Source organism: Peromyscus leucopus, chromosome 8b (genome assembly GCF_004664715.2).
Source record: "Peromyscus leucopus breed LL Stock chromosome 8b, UCI_PerLeu_2.1, whole genome shotgun sequence".
In the NCBI taxonomy this organism is placed as follows: Eukaryota; Metazoa; Chordata; class Mammalia; order Rodentia; family Cricetidae; genus Peromyscus; species Peromyscus leucopus.
In genome coordinates this window covers 98,730,728-98,743,318 of record NC_051086.1, presented here as the reverse complement: position 1 = coordinate 98,743,318, position 12,591 = coordinate 98,730,728, and the positions used below count along the sequence as shown (strand labels likewise).

Genomic DNA, 12,591 nt, shown 5'->3' with positions numbered 1-12,591 from the left:
TCTTTTGGAGCTGGAGTTACAGGTAGTTGTGGGCTGTTGCATATGGGTGCTGGGAACCTAACTGTGGTCCTCCACAGAAGCAGTAAGCACTCTTATGTGCTGGGCCATTTCTCCCATCCCTTATTTTAATTTTAAGATTTATTTACTTGGGGAGGGAGCACATGTGGACATCACGAAAGAGCTTTCAGGAGTTGGTTCTCTCCTACCGTGTGGGTTGGTGACAAAACTCAGGTTGTCAGGCTTGGTGGCATGGAACTTTACTCATGACCTATTTTTATTTTTTCAATTATTTGTGTATGTGTTTGTGGGAGTCTGTGCATGTGTGAATGCAGTGCCCCTTGGAGTCCGGAAGTGGTTACTGGATTCCCTGGAGCTTTGTGAACCCAGGTTCTCTGCAAGAGCAGTACTTGCTTGTTTTTTGACCAGAGATCAGTACATGTCTTACCCACCGAGGAATCTCCCCAGCTCGCTCTTATGTTAATTAAAAAATTGTCTTAAGTTACATTTTATTTATGTATGTGCTACATCATGTGTGTGAAGGTCAGAGGACAACTTGTGGGAGGTGGTTCTTTTTACCGTAAGACCTGGGGATCAAACTCAGGTTGCCAGACTTGGTGACAGGCACCCCTACCTGCTGAGCCATTTCACTGACCCCTAAATTTTATATTTTGAAGTAAGGTTTTGCTCTGTGGTCCAGGTAGGCCTGGAGCTTATGATTTTTCTGCCTTAAACTGATGACCTGATTTGGATGTCAGGGATTTACATGGTGGCAGGGAATAACTTACTCTGACCTCCATTTGTGTGTCCATGGCACACACACACACACACCCCAAAAATGTAAAAATTAAAAAATAAGTAGCACACATCTTTAGTCTCCAACACTTGGGGGGCAGAAGCTGGCAGATCTCTGAGTCTGAGGCGAGCCTGGTCTACAAAGCCAGTTCCGGGACAGACAGAGCTACACAGAGAAACCCTGTCTCAAAAAGCAAAAAACAAACAAACAAAAATTTCCCCCCCAAACGTTAAGTGTACAATAATATTGTAGAAAGACAAAATAAAGTCTCCCTCTAAGTCTTCCAGATCTTCTGACTACAGGAAAATAGAGGTACCTTTGAAGACTAAGTGACAGCACTCATGAAGGGGTAGGGAAGGGAGAGAGAATATTCACAGCAGGACTTCCAATGTAATATCAAAGAAAAGAAGCCAACGTTTTCAAGATGAGATTAAGAAGTGCTCGGCGGCCTGAAGGGAAGGCTCAGTGGTTAAGAGCATTGGCTGCTCTTCCAGAAGATCCCGGGTTTGATTCCTAGTACACATGTGGGGGTGCACAACAGCTAAAATGCCAGTTCCAGCTGATGTGACACCGTCTTCTGGCACTGCACGCTTGTAGTATCCAGACATGCACGCAGGCAAAACATTCATTCACATAAAAGCATTGTTTTAAAAAAGCGATAGGCTGCCGGGCGGTGGTGGCGCACGCCTTTAATCCCAGCACTCGGGAGGCAGAGGCAGGCGGATCTCTGTGAGTTCGAGGCCAGCCTGGGCTACCAAGTGAGTTCCAGGAAAGGCACAAAGCTACACAGGGAAACCCTGTCTCGAAAAACCAAAAAAAAAAAAAAAAAAAAAAAAAAAAAAGCGATAGGCTATTTTGGGCTCAGCCTCAACTAGCTGGGCAGCATTCCTATAACCCAGATGTATACACAGGGTAAGGGTGAGAAAGGGAGACCTCAAACTTAAGGGGTAGTGGTGTGGGGGTGAGGGAGATTGGCAAAACAGACACAAAGTTAGTCCTGATAACAGTTCTCATCTTTTTCATTTTGAGTTTATAGATTGGCACTGGCTCAACCTCCATAGTGTTTTTGTTGGTTTCCAGGAAGATCAAAAAAGTAGGAGACTTTGGGGACGATCTGGATCCTCTAAACACTAAATTGAGGGTATTTAGAACCCCAGGAGCTGGCCGATTTTCTCCCAAATAACTTGTCTATTTAAGTCCTCCCTTATTTTTAGATGAGTCGGAGTCGTTGTACTTCTGAGTCACCTATGGCAAAGAGAAGGGGCTTTTAGGAGTGTCTTCCGGCCAACTTGAGGATGGGAGATGAGAATACAGGGAAGTGATCTTTGACTCAGCCTGCCCAGGGCTTGGGTGTTGTGGCATTCCCCACAAGTGACGCACTCCCAAGCGGGGTGACCTCATGTATCACGGGACTTATTCCCACCACTGGCTCCACCCCATATCCTCCGCAGCTTCTCACCCTCTCACTTACCAGCTCCGCCTCCCTTTCAAGATCTGAGAGAGGGTGGGGTGGCTGCAACCTAGAAATGCCTTTCGTGGGCGGGGAGCAGAGACACCCAGTGTTTGGGAAAATGCTAGAAGTGGCACGCACTTTCCCTTCTCCAGATGCTTTGCACTTCTGGTTAAGGTTATCCCTTCTTTTCTCTAATCCCAACCAGTACGCTCTTACTCGAGGCAGCCTTATCCACTGGACAGTCCTCCTCTTAGTTAGGCTTGTTTCCCTCGTTCTCTCTTTTCCATTTTTCTCTGAGTCCGGAATTCTCAGTAGGAAGTGGTCGGCGCGGCTCTCTTTCCTGCTCTAGCTGCGTGACCTTGACTAACCCACAACTTCCCTGGGCCTGGTTTCTTTGTCTGTGAGACAGGGGCCACACGTCTGGCGCGCCACGAAGGCGCTGTGTGAGCTGTAGACAGGCGAAGAAGGCGCTCGCAATCTCGTCGGGAAAGAGGAGTTGTCACCCTCCAGAGCCCCTCCCTTTCCTCCGGGAGCGCCCCGCAAACGCAGCCTCGGGCTGTCACTTCCTCCGCCTGCCGCCTCTCGGCCCGCGCGGCGCCGGGTGTTGGCGTCACAGCCGGCGCCGCACGCAGCGGCAAGGCCCCGCCCCAGGCCGCGCCTGGCCTCCCGCGAGGGCCCCGCCCACCGGGGCGACGCGGCGCCGGCCCCGCCCCACGGGTGACGCGTCGCGCGCGCGGCCGGGCCGCCCCGGCAGTTGGTGCAGCGGCGGTTGGGGTGAGTGCGCTTACCCCACCCCTCCCCTCCTCGGCCCGGGCCCCGGCCCCCCATCCCGCGGGGCCCAGCCCCAGCGCCAGCCTCCGCCGTGCCCGTCCCGTGCGGGCCCGTGCCGCCCCTCAGCCGGCGACGCCCGGGGCCGCCCGCCCGCCCGCCACCATGGAGCTGGAGGACGGTGTGGTGTACCAGGAGGAGCCCGGCGGCTCCGGGGCCGTGATGTCAGAGCGGGTGTCCGGCCTGGCCGGCTCCATCTACCGCGAGTTCGAGCGGCTCATCGGGCGCTACGACGAGGAGGTGGTCAAGGAGCTGATGCCACTGGTGGTGGCCGTGCTGGAGAACCTGGACTCGGTGTTCGCGCAGGACCAGGAGCACCAGGTGGAGCTGGAGCTGCTGCGGGACGACAACGAGCAGCTCATCACCCAGTACGAGCGGGAGAAGGCGCTGCGCAAGCACGCCGAGGAGGTGAGGGCCGGCGGCGGCGGCGGGGGCGGGGGTCGCGGCCCGCCTGCGGACGCTGGGCGCGCCAGGGTGGCCTCCTAAAGGGCAGGCCTGAGGCCGGGGCCCCGGGAGGTGCTCCGCCGCCTCTCGGGACTCCGGGACCCCGGCCGGCACTGGAAGCCCTGGCAGGCCAGCGAGCGTCCGGGAGAGGGGTGAAGTGGGAGGGAGGGCCCGGGGAGGAAGCGACACCCTGGCATGAGGGCACCTGGGGCTACCCGAGGGCGGAGACTTGAGGGTGTCTGGTTGCTTCTTGTTTCGGGAAGTTTCCGACCACCGAGGATAGTCGGGTGCCGGTTCAAACTTTTAGCATTGGGGAGGGGGGCAGTACTGTCCTGCCCGTGAGTTCCGCTGGCTTCGGTGCCTTTCCAAGGGGGCTGCTACTGCTTTGGGAAGTTAGAGATCTCCCTCTTTCGGTCAGTTTCTTCTTGACATTTAAATCCTCTCGAGAAGGAAGTCTTATTTTTATGCCTGATGTACCTTGCTTAACACTTTGTCAACCACTTAGATGTCGAATAGCAGTGCCCAGTAAGTACATAAAGTGAACTCATTTACTTTATTAATGTTCCTCACCGAGGCATTCCCTTCGTATCAGGTGGTAACCTTGGACAGTTCCCTTACAGACTCCTCTATTTATAAAGACGACTGGGGGGCGGGGTTGAGGAGGTGTGGGTGAGTGTTGCAACACTTTTCCTGTCTGCATTTGCTTTGCATACTGCGGCTTACGAGTGCACTTGGCTGGCTCTTAGCTCGAACACCTGAGCAGTGACCTTTGTACTCTTACCTGAATGCTTGAGCCTTTTGGAACACTGGCTGTAAATGATCCTCTGGCTTTTTGAGCCAGGTAAGGATTTTCGCCTTCAGGCTGAGTGCCTTGGCGTTGTTTCTGAGGAACTTTTCTTTGGCAGTCAAAATGCCCTTCTTGTTTTTGCTTCTAAGACATCTAGTACACCTAGATAAATACATGGTGATTGAAGGAGACTAATTATCGAAGGAACCACGTGTTGTTTTTCAAAAATTCATGACACGGTTGGAGTATATGAGATTTGTTTGGCAGCTCGTGTCCTAGCATTAAATAGCCAGCACCATTTAAAAGTTTTTGTTGTATGTACCTCTCAATTCCATGATTGTTTTTAAAAAATCCTAATTATAGTCATGCTCTCTACTCGAGATTTTGCAGTCCACCTGTCTCAAAGGAATAACATTGAATTTACCAAACAAAATTGACTTTATTTCAGGAGTGTGTCCAAATATACATGGAGGGAAGGGTTGAAAAAACGGATGAGACCACAAATTCTGTTAATTTCTTGCTACTGTTTATAAAACAGATCAAGGCCTTTGAAGTGGCTTGCCACTTGTTGGTGTGGATACAGGCCTTTGCCTTTGTGTGGATGTAATTGGAAGAGAATGGGGCCACATAACGAAGAGGTCAGGAGCAGGCCCAGTGTGACCTATCACCTCTGGTAAAGCAGAATGCTCCCACCAGCCTTAAACTTCTGTCAATCAATGTAAACAGGGATGAAATGTCAGGGTCACACATTCCAAGAAAACCATCTGCCACAGGTTGCAGAATCAGAAAAGTACTAGGCTCTGTTTTGTATTTATTTCTTAAGTAAATGACCTTAAAAATAGGCTGTTCATATCTTTAAATCCCCATATTGAAACCTTTGGATAGACTCCTGACCTGAGAATTGAGAACACTGATGAACTGCTAGATGAACCACTTCCCAAACTACAAACATATAACTACATCTTCAGCACACTCATGTAAGATGATAAGCTGTTTTGCCTACACCTAGAAGTTCACTCTTCCAGGCCAGAGTACAGAGTGGATTCAGTTTAATTCTCTCCCTGAATGCTCAGTGCCTTTAACCCAGAGATTAAGAGCATGCTCTTATAGCAGAAGTGCTCCACGGAGGGTATTTATAGCCAAAGTAATTTGAAAGCATGGTAATTGTGCATCTCTAGAGTGTAAAGTAAATTCTGGGCACCGTTGTGGAAATTTAGGGAAGTATAGAAATGATGAGGATGCTAAGGAGTCTGTGAGGTGCTGTAATGTCTTGCTTGCAGAAATTGCCAGGAAGGAGGCAGAAATGTAATCTCTATTATAATGATTGTACTTAATTTGAATATGCTCCACTTTTCTTGCTTTTATTTGATTTGTGTGTGTATGTGTGAGTGTGGTTCGTTTGTTGTTTTAGTGACTCCCTTTAGAACTGTCTTAGGAACTGGAATATAGCTCAGTGGTAAAGTATCTGCCTACTCGACCTGGGTTCAATCCCCAGCACTGCAGCAAGTTACCACCAGCACCAAATTACAGCAGACAAAATACAGAAAGGCAGAGTTTAGATCCTAAGATTTGGACCAGTTTCAAACGCTAATAAATCCTTTCACCTGCCACTTTTCCCTTTGGGTTCCCTGTCACACAGCTGTCCTTGAACCCTGGCCCAGCAGATGCTTTTGCTCATATAGTTCCCTTGCCATACAATGTCTTCCCTCAGAGCTTGATCTGGCCAGCTCCTCCCCCTCTTTTCTTTCCTCCTTTCCTTCCCTGTTCTCTTCCTTTTGTCCTGACCTGTGCTTTCTTTCTACATAAACTTTCTCTGTTTATGTACCCACATTAGCCTTGAACTTGAAATCCTCTTGCATCAGCCTTCCAAGTCTTGGAATAGGCTTGCACTGCCATTCCTAGCTAGTTTCTGTCAACTATATGCTCAGTTTAAATTTCACTTTTTCACAAGACTTTCTTGTCTGTTATGTACTGAAATACTGTGTAATCCTTGTGAGTCCATTTATTTATGGTTCCCCCCCCCTTTTTTTTTTTTTAAAGATTGATGTATTTCCAAGGCTGGTCTAGAACTTACTGACCTCAGATTCCTGAAAACAATTATGTCTTAGCTTTCTGGGTGCTGGGATTGTAGATGTGCTGCCATGACTGTCTCATCTCTAAAATTTACTTACTTAATTTATTTACTTGAGCATGCTTGAGGATGGGTGGATGTTTGCCAAGGCTCATGTGCAGAGGTGGGAGAACTTAAAGAGGTCAGTTCTTTCATTCTACCTTATTGGTCTTGGGGAATGTGGTACAGACCTGCTTGTTATGTGGGTGCTGAAATTTGAACTTTGCTCCTCATGATTGTGCAGCAAGCACTTTTAACTGCTGAGTCATCTTTATAAAAAAAATTTCCTTGTGTGGTGGAGAGGGTACGTGTGCCACAGAGCTCAAGTGGAGTTCAAAAGGATAGCTTTTGGGACTTGGCTCTACCCAGTGGGTTCTGAGGGTTCTGGGGATCAAACTAGGGTCATTAGGCTTGATAGCAAGCTTTTTTTGTTTGTTTTTTTGTTTTTTTTAGAGACAGGGCTTTTCTGTGTAATAGTCCTAACTATCTTGGAACTCGCTTTGTATACCAAGCTGGCCTTGAACTCACAAGATCCACCTGACTGTACTTGGGATTAAAGGTGTGTGTCACCACCGCCCTATGCAGCAAGCATTTTTTTTGCCCATTTCACTGGCCTTCTTTTTTAGGATCTTATATATCCCAGACCATTTGTAGGAGAGTTTTTTTGTCAGGACCTCTGGTCAGCTCTGTCCCTCCAGCCCACTCCCAAATAATCACTCAGAGACTTATTATTAATTATAAATGCTTGGTCAATAGTTCAGGTGTATTACTAACTAGATCTTACAACTTAAATTAACCCATTTATATTAATCTACATTTTACCTCTCTTTCATCTTGCACTTCCTGTTTCCTCTCTGTGTCTGGCTGGCGACTCCTCTGACTGTATCCTCCTTTCCAGCATTCTCTCTGCTCCAGAAATCCTGCCTAGCCATCAGCCAGTCAGCTTTTTATTAACAGTGAGAGCCATACATATTTACAGTGTACAAGATTGTTCCAAGTATTTTCCTTTTTTTTTTTGTCAAATTAAAGGGAAGGTTTTAACTTTAACATAGTAAAATTATATACAACAAAAACAGTTAAGTAAGAATTATAGTTTTAATATCCAGTCCTTTTATATTTGGCAACATTAGAAAATATTATTTATCATATCTTTGTGAGTCTAAAGTTTTATATCTAATTTACCTTTTATCATAACTAAGGAAAACTCTGACTATCTAGTCTTCAACTCCATCAAAGACCCCAGAAGGATGTAATGTTACCTAACAACAGGGACATCTGGCTGCCCGGATAGTCACCCAGAATTCTGTAACATTAGGGCATCCATCTTTGGCCTACAGGCCTAGTATATCCGACAGACTTCCTGAGAAGCAGGGAATTTTGTCTTGGCAAAGTTTGGCAATCACTTTTTTTTTTGTGTCCTGCTAGTCCAGTTTGGACAATATACTGTCAGCAATTGAGGTAAGGACAGTTTTTTGCTCAAATGGCTAGCTTTGCCGTAAAGAAAGCAAACTCCATATGGAGGTTCTTTAGTGCCTATCATCTTCTCTGAAGTACATTGGTGTTACCAGGAGCAGATGTGTCTCACTGTCAAGAAAAGTCATATGTTATTAAAATGTTTTAAATGCCATATTCTATAGATCTTTCAAGTGTTTGAAGATTATCTATCTAAAATATAATTCTGTATGACCTAGAAAACATAACTAACATGACTGTAAATTTGATAGTTATGGGTGACTATTAACCTGTGTTTCTTTATTATCCTAAATAGTTTTCAAGGATTAAAACTTTACATTGCATAATTAAACAAGCTGCATAGGTATGAATGTATATGCACAATACCTCAAACAAGAGTAGAAACATACATACAGTATAAAAAATAACTTTAAATTTGTATCAGTAAACCCAAATTCATACCAATGTAAAATATTTTGTGATTAATAGGTTTTTTTATTAAAGTAGATTCAATAATCTTTCCCCTTATCATTTCTATATCATAACCCTCTTTTTTCCTTTAGAAAGAGATCTTTGAATTTAACTCTTTTGTTGGGCCTTTTTTTTTTTTTGACTATGACCAATAACAATTTGTAACCAACCCCCCCTTAAATGATAATAAACATCTATAACTCATCTTTTGGGAATGTGGACATTATTCTCTAGACTACTTCCTGTTGTTTGGGGGTGTTGGCATCTTTGGGGACCCTGAGAAAATTCAGGATAATGGTTAAGTCTTGGCTGGAGTAGTTTGTGAGGCTGGACCAGTTCAGCCAGCAGCCTTGAAGCTGTTCTGGATACAGAACTCTGAGAACTGTACCAGAGGCATTTTGAGATTCTAGATCACCTGGACCATTTGTTTTTATTGGTGTCTGGTCCCCTTGCTCTGAAAATATACAAACTTTTAAAGATAACGTACATATCTGTATTAGTACAATATAGACTGTATGTTGCATACAAGTTAGCCAAAGATGATTTTTTTGTTCTATGTTTGAGCAGGTAAAATATATGTTACATGTTTTGTAGGTTTTTTTTAGGTTTATTTCTTGTTTTGTAGTTTTTTTTAGGTTTATTTCTTTATGCTTGTGGTCATGATGTTTAGGGGGTCTTCCTCGATCATACCTGATCATCTTTAACCTGGAATGAATCCACAGCCTCTTATTTCCTGTGGAAATAAAAGTATAACCTCTCTTCCAAAGCAACATTTTGACTTCCATTTTGAAATCAAGATATTTTTAAAATACATAGGTTGGTTTAATCAAGTAGTTTCCATAATCCAGTGTTTCTTAGCAGTTATTGCTCATTCATTAGCAGTCAAAGAATTTTAAAGACAACACAATAACATACAGGATCCAGACTCTCTGTGTATTTCCCATCTTTACATAACCTTTTTTTTTTTTTTTTTGGGGTTTTTTGAGACAGGGTTTCTCTGTGTAGCTTTGCGCCTTTCCTGGAACTCACTTGGTAGCCCAGGCTGGCCTCAAACTCACAGAGATCAGCCTGGCTCTGCCTCCCGAGTGCTGGGATTAAAGGCGTGCGCCACCACCACCCGGCGACTTTTTTCTTTTATATTACTTTACTCCCTTTATAAGGACTTTATTATTTTAAAACTATGTGTGTGTGTGTGTGTGTGTATTATGATTGTCTATAACCTTTTTCTTTTCTCTCCCAAGTCTTTGTACATTTTAAAACACTCTGTAACCTGTTTAGAGGTTTTTTTTCCCCTCCCATCTGGATCTGTCTTTGCTGAGCATCTGTAACCTTTTCTGTCTGCATGAGCAAAACCCCAAACTCACTATGCAGTATGCTGGCAGAGCTTGTGCTGGTGGCTCAAGCCCTCAGGCAGTAGTAGCTGGGAGACACCTCTCTGTTCCTCAGCCCGTGTGAGAGACTTCGAGAACCTGCCATGTGGCTTAGCTCTTGTCGTACTGGCAGCTGCCAGGAGGCATGTCTCAGTAACGTGGCTGACATGAGAGACACCAGACTAGGAAGCCGTGCTTGGCTCAGTTTTTGTGTGACTAGAACCTTTTTTTAAGCTTTCTCAAGTCTTATGTGGATGTAGGTGCTGGACATTTGGGCACCATTTGTAGGTGGACTTTTCTGTGTCCCGGCAGCCACTCCCAAATAACCACATAGAGACTTAATATTAATTATAAATGCTCAGCTAATAGCTTAGGATTGTTTTTAGCTAGCTCTTATAACTTAATTAACCCATTTCTATTAATCTGTGTGCTGCCCCATGGCTCATTTACCTCTTGTAAATGCTTCCCATCCTGCTCCATCTGCATCTCATGGCATCTCCTCCAACTCTGCCCTTCTTCCCAGCATTCTCTCTTCCCTGAAAATCCTGCCTAGCTATTGGCCAATCAGCTTTTTATTCACAATGAGAGCAACACTTCTTCCCAGTGTATAAAAGGATTATTCTACAGCAGACCAGTCTCAAACTTAACAGTGATTTCTCCTGCCTGAACCTCCAAAGTATGATTATGATGATGACTATGGGGGTGTGTACTATGACACCAGCTACTAGCTTCTCTCTCTCTCTCTCTCTCTCTCTCTCTCTCTCTCTCTCTCTCTCTCCTCTGTGTGTGTGTGTGTGTGTGTGTGTGTGTGTGTGTGTGTGTGTGTGTGAGAACATAAGTGAGTTTATGTGAACCAAGTGTATGTAGGAGACCAAGTAGGCCAGAAGAAGGGGCATTGGATCTCCTGGAACTAGAATTGCAGGTGGTTGTGAGGCATCATGTGGTGGCTGCTAGGAAGCAAACATATGGGTCCTCAGTAAGGCAGTAAGTGCTCTTAACCTCAGGACCATCTCACCAGCCTCCTAGACTGAGTATTTTGTTGTTGTTTCAAGACAGGGTTTCACTATGTAGCTCTGGCTGTCCTGGAACTTACTACTATGTAGACCAGGCTGGCCTTGAACTCAAAGAGATCGACTGCCTCTTCTGAGTGCTGGAAGTAAAGCCATGTGCTACTGCTCTTGGCTAGATTGAGTTTGTTTTGTTGTGTGTTTTGGTTTTTTGAGGCAGGGTTTCTATGTGTAACGTTTGTAGACCAGGCTAGCCTCAAACTCACAGAGATCCACTTGCCTCTGCCTTCAAAGTGCTGGAATTAAAGGCATGTACCACCACTGTCCAGCTAGATTGGATATTTTTAATAGTCAAGGTCAGTAAACTTTTTAAAAAGACCTTCTTTGAAATGTCTTTGCTTGTTTGCATGTAGTATTTTGCACCACTTAGATGGTTGATGCCCAAAGATGGCAGAGGAGTGTGTTGGATCCCCTGGTGTCTGAATTGTGGATGATTGGTGCTGGGAACCAAACCTGGGTCTTCTGTAAGAGCACTAAGTACTCTTAATCCACGGAACCATCTCTCCAGCCCCTACTTTTTTTTTTTTTTTAAGATTTAATTTTTAGTTAGGTATGTATGTGTCATATGTGGTAATGTGCATGAGAGTGCAGGTGCCCTTGTAGTCCAGAAAGAGGGTGTTGGAGCCCCTGGAGCTGAAGTTAACAGGTGGATATGAGCTGCTTGGTGTGGGTGGCTGGGAACTAAAGTTGGGAGAGCAAGAACATGTGTTCTTTAACAGCTTAGCCATCTCTCCAGCCCCAAAATCAGTAAAGCATTTTGGTCAGCTATCCCATTTGTTTATTATTAGGAAAAAGTTGACATATATACACAAATTAAAAATCCACTCACTGAATATCTATATACTCACTATCAAGATTCAGTAGTTGTATTCAACCTGACATGTGAATGTCAAGGTATTGATGTATATATACACATTTGCTAGTTGTGTTTTTTGTGTGTAGGTTAAAGGACAATTTTGTGGAGTTGGTTCCCTCCTTCCACCTTTAGGTGGGTTCCAGGGATCAAACTCAGGCTGCCAGGCTTGCATGGCAAGTGCCTTTCTTTCTCTGTTGAGCTTTCTTGGCTCACATACACATACTTCTTTTATTGCTGAACCATTTCAAAATAAATATACATTCTGACACTTTTCTTGGTACGACAAAATGTTTAGATTTGAGAATATTTCTAGTGTCACCAAAGTTTCATTTGAATTAACTTAAAAAATTTGAGGCAAGGTTTTACTGTGTGTCCCACTGTGGTCTCAAACTTGAGATTTTCTTCCTCTACCTTGAAAGTTCTGAAATACAAGCAATGCATTACCACACTTGGCTTGAATTAAATTTTTGTTGAGTGTTTTTGAGACAGTGTTTTATATAGCTCAGACTAGCCTCAGACTTGCTAAATTGTAGTGGCTGACTTTGGACTCAGGATCTCCTGCTTCCACCTCCCAGTTGTTAGCATTACAGATGTGTGTCAACCGTGCCTGCCTTTGCATTAATTTATGAGCATGGTATATGTCAGTTGCAGAGATGAATAAGAGGCAGAGGCAGGCGGATCTTTGTGAGTTCATGGCCAGCTTGGTCTATGGAGCGAGCTCCAGGAAAGGCGCAAAGCTACATAGAGAAACCCTGTCTTGAAAAACCAAAAAAAAAAAAAAAGTGTTTTAAAATTATTCTATGTGAGTGCATGATGTCTGTATGCTAGGTGTGTGTGTGTGTGTGTGTGTACATCAGAGGATGTGGTTCTCTCTACTTTTTTTTGGATTCTAAGGATTGAACTCAGGTCCCCAGATTTAGTAGACGAGCACCTTTACCTGTGGATTGGCTCATCAGCCCA

The 12,591-nt window shown here is 44.8% G+C and overlaps 1 protein-coding gene and 1 long non-coding RNA gene across 10 annotated transcripts in view; one reads left to right on the top strand and one right to left on the bottom strand.

Annotated features, from left to right (window-relative positions):
- Positions 1-1,629: 1,629 nt before the first annotated feature.
- Positions 1,630-2,833, bottom strand: LOC119086934. Its single transcript, XR_005090343.1, has 2 exons — positions 2,265-2,833; positions 1,630-2,038 (listed from the first exon to the last, which is right to left on the bottom strand). It is a non-coding gene; the product is annotated as an uncharacterized LOC119086934 (long non-coding RNA).
- A 157-nt stretch (positions 2,834-2,990) lies between these two features.
- Positions 2,991-12,591, top strand: part of Spag9 (sperm associated antigen 9) — a 133,699-nt gene continuing 124,098 nt past the window's right edge. For all 9 annotated transcript variants that reach the window (XM_028868917.2, XM_028868915.2, XM_028868916.2 and 6 more), the window contains exon 1: positions 2,991-3,482. In XM_028868917.2, the coding sequence (XP_028724750.1) occupies positions 3,180-3,482 (303 nt within the window). In that variant the 5' untranslated portion in view covers positions 2,991-3,179. The remainder of the gene's footprint in view (positions 3,483-12,591) is intronic.